General features: G+C 37.4%; 1 protein-coding gene across 1 annotated transcript in view; it reads right to left on the reverse strand.

Annotated features, from left to right (window-relative positions):
* LOC149166849 (phenylacetaldehyde reductase-like) overlaps window positions 1-12007 on the reverse strand; it is a 246842-nt gene that overhangs the window by 48906 nt on the left and 185929 nt on the right. Inside the window, exon 5 of the mRNA XM_089432782.1 lies at window positions 6125-6311. Coding sequence (XP_089288908.1) covers window positions 6125-6311 — 187 coding nt within the window. The remainder of the gene's footprint in view (window positions 1-6124; window positions 6312-12007) is intronic.

The following is a 12007-nucleotide window of genomic DNA, read 5'->3' on the forward strand; positions in this document are numbered from 1 at the left end:
TCTAGTGTTCTTTGTCTCTTTGTGATCTTCATATTTTGCACTTTTTGTCTAATTACTAAATGAAGAAGATAATATAAGAAATAAGAAGCCAAAAAACATTCACAAGTAATTATCAAGTTAAGAGAAATCAATCATTATCTTCTAGCACTTGGTTTCTCGACACTTGTTACACTGAAACATATCCTGTTGTGGTAATTCTAGCTGCTCCTATCATTGTTGTCTTCCTGCATATCAACTATCTAGCCTGACAATGTCAACGACATTCCATTATCTCGAGTTTCAAATGTCAACTCCCTCTAAAGCTAAAACAAGGCTTCTTGATTGCTCCTATTACGGAAGTAAATTTTTTTGCTATAGTTGCTCCCTCTAACACATGAGTTCTTCTTTTTCTGTTAGAAACAAATCATATAATAATAAGATCAGCCAAGACTCATCAGATATTCATCAATTCAAGAATATAATTCGTAATTGTTTGCTTGTTATCGTACAAATCCTTCTTCAATCATGAGACTTCTTCACATGTACCTCAAAGACTTCTATGTACACTTCTTCCCCTTCAATTATTTTCTTGAGAAAAACGGTCTCTGCATCCACCTAGTGCACTTTCAAAGCAATGATAATAGTTCAAACAGAAGTGTATCTCACAACTGGAGCAAATATTTTGTCATGATCCTCTCCCTCCTTTTGCAAGAACCTTCTATTCTCAACTCTCACTTGTACTTGTCTAAATTGGCAACTGGTGCATGCTAGATCTTGTAGGTACATTTGGAAGTCACCATTGACTTCTCATCGACACAGTTTAACGTATATTTCGAACTTGATGATCTGCTTGCTCCCTCTAAGCTCAGATCTCATCTAGTACAAATCATGATTCCAGGAAAGTCCTCTTGTCACACGCTTTGCTTCGCTACTTCCATCTACTGCTAGAGTCTAGGCAGCCTTTGCTATGTACCTACAATGGAAGAACAATTATAACTCGACAATGAGAAACAATGACAACAAACTAACTCATAGTAAAACAGCAATATTAATCAAGAACAAAAGATATAAGACACTTATCTTTTGAGGATAGTAGGAAATGTCAGCTCCCACTTCTTGCATTCATCTTGCAACTTTACCATTCTCGTCCTCATCATTAACATGATGTCATTCCTTCCTTGCATGAGCTAGGGTTTCTTCTTTCAGCAGAAATGTTGTTCTAGGTCTATCTCTAGGGTTTTCTTCACAAACCCTAGGGTTTCATTATTCTTCAAATTAATCTAGAGCTTACAAACCCTAATTCTGCAATACTCATTTTACACATTTTCGCTTTAGCAGCAGCTTGCAAACTATTCATGTGATCATTAACTTTTACGAATTTCTATTGTCAGACTCCAATTCCACCAAAGCACTATTCAGACTCAAATTTTCTTTTTGTTAGAAATGTCCTGGACATATATTCTTTTTCATACTTTTTTTGAACTATTTTTTATGAAATAAATTTTGTGTACTGCTCACATATGACTCATCGTTCCTATCAATCTACTTGTTTCGGTGTTGCTGATGCTCTAAGACTGTTATGGAATCTTCTTCACAGCACTAAACAAATGTACTTCTCTCAATGTACATAGCAGTCCAACATATACAACTACAAATTTGAGTGTTTTTAATCTTGGATTTTAAGAGCCGACATATTTTATTCAACAGGAAGAATCCCTGTTCGACATATTTATCCAAGTACACCATGGAATCTCATTTTGGTCTTTGGTCTTGGATATCTCATTTTGATTTGATTCTATAAGAAGGGTTGTTAGGTTTTTGCTCTTGTGGGGTTTTTCCCTGAGTTGGAGCCTAATTTCTAGTGTTCTTTGTCTCTTTGTGATCTTCATATTTTGCACTTTTTGTCTAATTAATAAATGAAGAAGATAATATAAGAAATAAGAAGCCAACAAACATTCACAAGTAATTATCAAGTTAAGAGAAATCAATCATTATCTTCTAGCACTTGGTTTCTCAACACTTCTTACACTGAAACATATCCTGTTGTGGTAATTCTAGCTGCTCCTATCATTGTTGTCTTCCCGCATATCAACTATCTAGCCTGACAATGTCAACGACATTCCATTATCTCGAATTTCAAAGGTCAACACCTTCTAAAGCTAAAACAAGGCTTCTTGACTGCTCCTATTACGGAAGTAAATATTTTTGATGTAGTTGCTCCCTCTGACACATGAGTTCTTCTTCTGTTAGAAACAAATCATATAATAATAAGATCAACCAAGATTCATCAGATATTCATCAATTTAAGAATATTAATCCTAGTCTGTTTGCTTATTATCGTACAAATCCTTCTTCAATCATGAGACTTCTTCCCATGTACCTCAAAGACTTCTATGTACACTTCTTCCCCTTCAATTATTTTCTTGAGAAAAACGATCTCTGCATCCACCTGGTGCACTTTCAGAGCAATGATAATAGTTCAAACAGAAGTGTATCTCACAACTGGAGCAAACATTTTGTCATGATCCTCTCCCTCTTTTTGCGAGAACCTTCTATTCTCAACTCTCGCTTGTACTTGTCTATATTGGCAATCGTTGCATGCTAGATCTTGTAGGTACATTTGGAAGTCACCATTGACTTCCCATCAACACAGTTTAAAGTATATTTCGAACTTGATGATCTGCCTGCTCCCTCTAAGCTCAGATCTCATCTAGTACAAATCATGATTCCAAGAAAGTCCTCTTGTCACACGCTTTGCTTCGCTACTTCCATCCGCTGCTATAGTCTAGGCAGCCTTTGCTATGTACCTACAATGGAAGAACAATTATAACTCGACAATGAGAAACAATGACAACAAACTAACTCATAGTAAAAGGGCAACAATAATCAAGAACGAAAGATATAAGATACTTACCTTTTGAGGATAGTAGGAAATGCCATCTCCCACTTCTTACATTCATCTTGCAACTTTATCATTCTCGTCCTCATCATTAACATGATGCCATTCCTTCCTTGCATGAGCTAGGGTTTCTTCTTTCAGCAGAAGTGTTGTTCTAGGTATATCTCTAGGGTTTTCTCCACAAACCCTAGCACTTCATTATTCTTCAAATTAATCTAGGGCTTACAAGCCCTAGTTTTGCAATACTCATTTTACACCTTTTCACTTTAGCAGCAGCTTGCAAACTATTCATGTGATCATTAACTTTTACGAATTTCTATTGCCAGACTCCAATTCCACCAAAGAACTATTTAGACTCAAATTTTCTTTTTGGTAGAAATGTCCTGGACATATATTCTTTTTCATACTTTTTGTTGAACTAATTTTTATGAAATAAATTTTGTGTACTGCTCCCATATGATTCATCTTTCCTATCAATCTACCTGTTTCGGTGTTGCTGATGCTCTATGAATGTTATGGAATCTTCTTCACAGCACTAAACAAATGTACTTCTCTCAATGTACGTAGCAGTCCAACATGTACAACTACAAATTTGAGGGTTTTTTATCTTGGATTTTAAGAGCCGATATATTTTATTCAACAGGAAGAATCCCTGTTCTAGGTATATCTCTAGGGTTTTCTCCACAAACCCTAGCACTTCATTATTCTTCAAATTAATCTAGGGCTTACAAGCCCTAGTTTTGCAATACTCATTTTACACCTTTTCACTTTAGCAGCAGCTTGCAAACTATTCATGTGATCATTAACTTTTACGAATTTCTATTGCCAGACTCCAATTCCACCAAAGAACTATTTAGACTCAAATTTTCTTTTTGGTAGAAATGTCCTGGACATATATTCTTTTCCATACTTTTGTTGAACTAATTTTTATGAAATAAACTTTGTGTACTGCTCCCATATGATTCATCTTTCCTATCAATCTACTTGTTTCGGTGTTGTTGATGCTCTAAGAATGTTATGGAATCTTCTTCACAACACTAAACAAATGTACTTCTAGCAGTCCAACATATACAACTACAACTTTGAGTGTTTTTTATCTTAGATTTTAAGAGCCGATATATTTTATTCAACAGGAAGAATCCCTGTTCGACTTATTTATCCAAGTACACCATGGAATCTCATTTTGGTCTTTGGTCTTGGATATCTCATTTTGATTTGATTCTATAAGAAGGGTTGTTAGGTTTTCGCCCTTGTGGGGTTTTTCCCTGGGTTGGAACCTAATTTCTAGTGTTCTTTGTCTCTTTGTGATCTTCATATTTTGCACTCTTTGTCTAATTTCTAAATGAAGAAGATAATATAAGAAATAAGAAGCCAACAAACATTCACAAGTAATTATCAAGTTAAGAGAAATCAATCATTATCTTCTAGCACTTGGTTTCTCAACACTTCTTACACTGAAACATCTCATGTTGTGGTAATTCTAGTTGCTCCTATCATTGTTGTCTTCCCCCATATCAACTATCTAGCCTGACAATGTCAACAAAATTCCATTATCTCGAATTTCAAAGGTCAACTCCCTCTAAAGCTAAAACAAGGCTTCTTGACTGCTCCTATTACAGAAGTAAATATTTTTGCTATAGTTGCTCCCTCTGACACATCAGTTCTTCTTCTTCTGTTAGAAAAAAATCATATAATAATAAGATCAGCCAAGACTCATCAGATATTCATCAATTCAAGAATAACAATCCTAGTCTGTTTGCTTGTTATCGTACAAATCCTTCTTCAATCATGAGACTTCTTCCCATGTACCTCAAAGACTTCTATGTACACTTCTTCCCCTTCAATTATTTTCTTGAGAAAAACGATCTCTGCATCCACCTGGTGCACTTTCAAAGCAATGATAATAGTTCAAACAGAAGTGTATCTCACAACTGGAGCAAACATTTTGTCATGATCCTCTCCCTCTTTTTGTGAGAACCTTCTATTCTCAACTCTCGCTTGTACTTGTCTATATTGGCAACTGCTGCATGCTAGATCTTGTAGGTACATTTGGAAGTCACCATTGACTTCTCATCGTCAAAGTTTAAAGTATATTTCGAAATTGATGATCTGCCTGCTCCCTCTAAGTTCAGATCTCATCTAGTACAAATCATGATTCCAGGAAAGTCCTCTTGTCACATGCTTTGCTTCGCTACTTCCATCTGCTGCTAGAGTCTAGGCAGCCTTTGCTATGTACCTACAATGGAAGAACAATTATAACTCGACAATGAGAAACAATGACAATAGACTAACTCATAGTAAAACGGCAATAATAATCAAGAACAAAAGATATAAGATACTTATCTTTTGAGGATAGTAGGAAATGTCAGCTCCCACTTCTTGCATTCATCTTGCAACTTTATCATTCTCGTCCTCATCATTAACATGATGCCATTCCTTCCTTGCATGAGCTAGGGTTTCTTCTTTCAGCAGAAATGTTGTTCTAGGTCTATCTCTATGGTTTTCTCCACAAATCCTAGGGTTTCATTATTCTTCAAATTAATCTAGGGCTTACAAACCCTAATTTTGCAATACTCATTTTACACCTTTTCACTTTAGCAGCAGCTTGCAAACTATTCATGTGATCATTAACTTTTACGAATTTCTATTGCCAGACTCCACTTCCACCAAAGAACTATTCATACTCAAATTTTCTTTTTGGTAGAAATGTCCTGGACATATATTCTTTTTCATACTTTTTGTTGAACTAATTTTTATGAAATAAATTTTGTGTACTGCTCCCATATGATTCATCTTTCCTATCAATCTACCTGTTTCGGTGTTGCTGATGCTCTATGAATGTTATGGAATCTTCTTCACAGCACTAAACAAATGTACTTCTCTCAATGTACGTAGCAGTCCAACATGTACAACTACAAATTTGAGGGTTTTTTATCTTGGATTTTAAGAGCCGATATATTTTATTCAACAGGAAGAATCCCTGTTCGAATTATTTATCCAAGTACACCATGGAATCATCAGGTTCATGCTATCTTACTTCCATCACCAGGAGAAAGCTGAAAAGGTATAAAAAGAAATTCTCTCCCACTTATTTTGTCTATTTTTTTGTCTACAGTGAGATAACCACTTTGAGCTGCCATTGCCATGATAAACTAGCATATTCAAGAAATTAAATGCAGTTCTTTATTATTCTCTATGGTATTTTACATAAAAAAATGAAATGAACAATTTATTAGACACACATACTTTGTTGGAAGTGCGCAGCCTGGATATAGTTTGCTCAGGATCTTCACAATTTCTGATAAGTGGGCAACCCTCTCAACCAAAAGATATCTTCCATTTGCCGATGGAACTTCAAATGCTAGAATATGTGCCTTTGCTACATCCTTCACACTGACCCATCCAAACGTCGCATTAGGATATGTTGAAGACCCTGCATTTGATGTAAAAGACATTAAGCAAATCAAGAAATATTTTATTGGTTTCGAAATTTAAATTTCTGAGCAACAGCCACAGATAGACCATAGTGCAATACAACCAAACACAAAGGTTCCATACCCAATGGAAAAAATTGGAGCCTGTAAACTACTAAAATCTATATATGTTTGAGAAAACATGCATTTTGGTTAGCAATTGTATTATTTAAGGTCAAATCACTTCCAAATGCAATATTAGTAATATCCATCGATATGGGTATAAGATGTAAACATTGTAAGAGAAAGGAAATACAGAAGGAAAAAAGCACAGCCATGGTGACCTGAAGATATATGCCTATCATTCTCTTCATTTATAAGCCAATCAACCAAGAAGCGTTTATAGAGGAAAACTAATCATCATAATAACACCAACAGTATTATTAGAATACCACTAAGAGTTAATTCTTATTAAATTTCCAGGCATTATTTAGGTTGAAACAAACATCATTTTTACCACGCATATTTTTTCTCCTCCACTGATTTTTTACCCCTATGGATTTGCAGTATAATATTCCAATTGATGCGTATAGTTTGTCACAGGGCAGAAACTGTCAAGAAAATCATTTCAATTTGTTGAGTAGCTTGTGCCTCCCGGAATTTGTTGTTTCTAAGTTTGTGATCCTTTTTGTCAGCCCTATGAACTGAAAAGGAGTCATTCAGGAATACTATTCAGCTAGTTGAGATCATTTTGCTCTAAAAATGGAGATGTAGAACTTCATTTGATGAGGATCCCCATCCTATCCATTGGGAGGTATTAATGCCTTCTATGCAGAGTTATTAGTTCTGTTCCTAGCTACAATAAGAAACTTCTGAAAAGATGTCGACTCTCTTGAGATAAGATGCATGCACTTCATGATTTTTATCTAGGAACACAAACTGCAACAACATAAACCTTAAATTAAACATTTAAACAAACATCTACACCTTTAAATTTGCATGTATCAAGAAAAGTTCCATACCATCTCCACAATAAAAATAATCTTTGTGAATAACTTGCCAGAGCCAAATACAAATCACCCTATTCTTAATATCCTTATAACTCATCATGGATGTTGCTACTAGCTTTGAAGGTTGGAAAACAAGATAAGCATTGTGACAAAAAACACATTAAAGAGAGCAGCTAGTGCCTATTACATGGAACACCAATTTACCAAAACGGGGATACATTAAAAGATTTGTCTCTGAGCACAAGTACATGGATACACACACATACATTACCTATATTGATATTTGTCTGTGTGAGACAGAGAAAAGAATAAACATTTATTACATGTCCACAATAGCAAATCAACATATGTGACAGGAGAGTTACAACCTAGATTGGACATCCTTTTCACAACAAGAAGGAAGAAGAAAAATGGTCAACCTAACTAAGGAACTGAAAAAATATATAGAAATATGTTAATTTTTGAACCCCAGTACCTGGTTATTTACTTCCTAGCAGATTAGAACTACTAAATAATAACATGGCTGAGATCTTAACACTAACAAAATAAACAGCAGAAGCAAAATTAAGCACACAAAAGATTTCTTCCCTTCAAATCAGTCCTTCACATTGAAATTCTAAGACAAGTACAGTAGATTACAATTTTCTGCGAGATAATTACTTCCTAATGATTTCTAAACAGTATTTTATGCCACTGCTATTATTGAATAATTATACTCAGAAAACCTCAACAGTAAATGCAACAGAAACAATAAAGGTCATAGAAATACAGCCATGCATAATAGAGACATTAATTTTATCTTGGGAGAAAACCCAACAACTTTTCTTAGGAGAAATTATTCTTCAGCAAGGTTTACAAATCAACAATTTGTCTAAAAATCTGTGCCAATAATCCAAGTCAAATACCAGTCAAACCTGGTCAAACAGCAGCAAGATAATGCTGGTCAAAACCAGTTAAACCAACTTGGTCAACTCTGGTCAAACAGTCAAATTTTGCAGTCAACTCGGCCTAGTCAACTTCGGCGCTGTGGTCAAGAGTCAAAAGACCTGCGGGCAACCTGCACATGTGGCCTTCCTACGGTGAATCTGAAGCTGGTCAAACCCTCGCACGTGCGGCTTTCCTGTGATCTAAGTCACCGCGTTCATGTTCGTGTTCCAGTTTGAGGACTTTGAAATTCAGAAAAAGTTTGAGGATGAAAAATTTGAGGATAAAATTCGAAATTAAGTTCGACATAGTATAAAATTTGAATATCAACATATAATAAAATTTCTTATTTAAAAAAAATATATAATAAAATTCAACCTGTTACCCACCACTTTGTGGGTGATATCCCCAAGAAAAAATTTTCTGCATGAACGGTTGGCAAACAGCAGCCCCTTGATGCCTCCTACTAGATCGTTGTGGCATTTTTCTGCCACCTGAGCCAGCGATGTGGTCCCTCACCCACCTGTATTGATCGTATGCTTGAAGGTGGGACTCCTGAATCTAAAGGTATGTCTTGTCATTTGATAATTGAGTATTGGGTTTACATGCATACTTCTGGGTATGGATTGATAGGGGGATTTGGCAGAAAGAGTGGGCTTAGTTTGTACTCTTGTCTCCTTGATCTCTTTGGGTCATTACCTTTGAATCTTAGTCCCATGGGATCTCCTTTATTGACCATTTGGTTCTAGGGTGGTACTACTTGGGAAACCCTGACTTTGGATGTGCGGACCCGCTCCTTTACCCACACATATTACTCCCTTTCCACTCACTATACCCCATTCATCATTTCTCCCACATAGGCTAGCCTCCCGGTCCCCTTGCCCCCACCTTGGGTCAGGCCTAGACTGATGCCCTGAAGGTTGCGGCAATTAAAAGAAAAAGAAAAAGCATAATAGGCCACATTTAACAGGAAATTGTACCACAAGATGCAAAAGATGGTCGGGACAAAAATAATTAGCATGTGGGCAAAAGCCAATACATGAGCTCTACCCAATCCACGACCATCACCCCGGTTCCATAGGCCCTAGAGGAGCTTCCTTTATCATTTAGAAACCCATGATTGTCCCAAACCCTGGAGGACAATGAACTGCCCTACGTTAAAAGGGGTAATCATTGCTATATCTTACACATCATGCTCTTGTCCTTTGAGCCCCGAGCAGTTATTAAAGAAATCATAAAAAGGCAAAAGGCATATAACGAAGGGTGGAAAAATCAAGTTCGGGGCACCTCATATACCACGATTTCTCCCTCCTATACATTACATACCTAGGTGTGGCCCAAGGCTGCCCCTCTCATTCCCTATTCCATCTCACTTATTTGTCACTTGCAACCCCCATTAGAGGGATGTCCATCTCACTTATTTGTCACTTGCAACCCCCATTAGAGGGATGTACCTTGGACATACTATCCCCTCTAAAAGTTGAAACCACCTAATAAGGTACTTAGCTAACCCCCTTTGGAGCTTAGAGACACTAGCACATGCCAAAGCCCACTACGGAAGGGCATGCCATTATGAAGTACCCACTTTGCTATCGATGATTTGTAAGCTCTTTTACCCGATTATTTTAATCACTGGTTATACTAGAAGCCTAGGGGACACATTGGATCTTATCCAGGATTGCAAGTGGTTTCCATTTGGGTTTGGGTTTGGTTTCCCTATATGGGATCCTAACCCCTAGAGGTCTACATTGGCACATGTAGGGTGTGCATAGAGAGCCATAGGCCTCCACATCAGTAGATAGCAGTCCATAGATCTTCATGGGTGTTCAAAGACTACTAGCGATCCAATTTTGGGATGATGGTGATATGCTTGGTACATTATGCCCAGCAGGCCCCCACAGGAGCCCCACACTCTTGGCAGGTGTCCCAAAATTTGTATGATGTCATGACAACATTCATTCCACCACTTGGACCATTACAGAGGATCTACCGGCATCTCCGATTCATATGGTGATCCATCGGGTCATTGATGTGCCCGCTGACCCACTGGGAGCACCACAGGTCTACTACTTGGAGAATAAAGGTCCACCCCTTTGTCCATCATATTCCAAGGAACTTATTCATGAATATGGCACTTCAGGATATTATTGAGCCTTTGGAGGGCCCTACAACATGCACGTATTATTATTCAGCCCTTGTGAGGCTTATTTTTACATTTGTGAGCTAGTTTGGTGGGCTTGTCACCAATATATTATTTGCACATTATTTTATAATAAGGGGCCCATAGGCTAATTCGAACTCCTTAGGAGGCTATATATTGATGTTAGATACATTCATGTGTATCATCACTTGACTTGGGATCTCTCTAATCATAGAGAATTTCACACTTTTTCCTTGGTGGATATTTTTGGAGATGGATGAATTTTGATGTATAGATTTGGGCTATTTCTCATGTCTTGGAGCTTTATTGTGCAAACGAAATGCTGGTTGGATATAATATATAACGTTGTAAGTAAATTTTAATGCTATTATTCTTATTGCTGCATACTGCTAAAATTAGGGCTAGTTGTTGCATTATTGAAATGTGGAATTGAGCATGTTTTAGCTATTTTAATGTATGGGCCAATGTTATATGAATGAAATTTCCTGGAGATTATTTATCTCAAGAAGCTTGCATCATTTTCTTTGAAGTATAAATGCTTGAAGGTCACTTTTCTTTTCTCTCTCTCAATATTAGATGAAGTTGACTTTTTGGGCCTCCTTGATCAAGAAACCAAGTTCTTACTCATCACCATCCTTGACTCCATATCCCCAAGTGAATTAGACACTAAACCCTTAATGGAGTGATCATTTTAACCTTTCTTTTACCATTTTTCCCCTTTCTCCCCAAGTCTAGCCCCATAAGGTCACCTAGGGTATCAATTTCCAGGGAATTAACCCAAGGAAAAATTTCGATCTCCTATAGGCTACTGCACTAGTGGGTCCCCTCCCTCTCCTCCAAACTTGAGGCAATTCTAACAATGGAATCTCCGGGAATCCCAAGCCCTAGCTTTAGGGTCGAATTTTGCCTAGGCATCCCCAAGGCTAGACCTCAACAGGATCATTTCAACCTTTCAAAGTAAATATTCTTGTTTGGTCCATTCCCCTCACCTTGTCCAGGATAGGAACATCATTGGTTGTTGCATTCCATCCCCGAACCTGGGCTAGGTCCAGTTAGCCCTGTGTGGTCCCACTTCTCAATAAAGACTATTTGTCAAGGACCATTTGGGAATCCAAGTTTCCAAATATTATAGGAGAAACTCATCTATAAGCCTATGCTTTCTCCCTCAACCCTCCAATCCTCACAACTTACCTCTAGTGGACCATGTCCCTTGCTTAAAGAGCAATCAAGTTCCATTCTTCACTCCATCCTTGGGAAAGGTTTTTCAGGTTCGCTTCTCACCTATCCATTGACATCTACTTTACAATGTGATCCCTACACTACGGGGACTCCTCCCATCAGTGAAAGTCCGTAAAGAGCAGGGAGACTTAGCTGTGGTGACAGTGGGCTAAGCCTCCACTATTTCCCTTAACCTCGCAGTTTCCCTCTTAGGAAACCCCTTTACGTCCCTTGCTGGTTTGAGTGGTAACATTTATGGCACTGTTGTCGGGGATCGAAACGTGTGTTTTGTTTCCCATACGACATATTGACATATCATTATTGGCGACTCCATTGGAAGAACAAAGCCCTAGTTCTTCATTAAGCTTTAAAGTTAATGCTTGCAAGGTGAAGCAAGCATCTA

This window comes from Pinus tabuliformis, chromosome 5_1, assembly GCF_031772625.1.
Source record: "Pinus tabuliformis cultivar Carrire ecotype Pingquan chromosome 5_1, CPIR1, whole genome shotgun sequence".
In the NCBI taxonomy this organism is placed as follows: Eukaryota; Viridiplantae; Streptophyta; class Pinopsida; order Pinales; family Pinaceae; genus Pinus; species Pinus tabuliformis.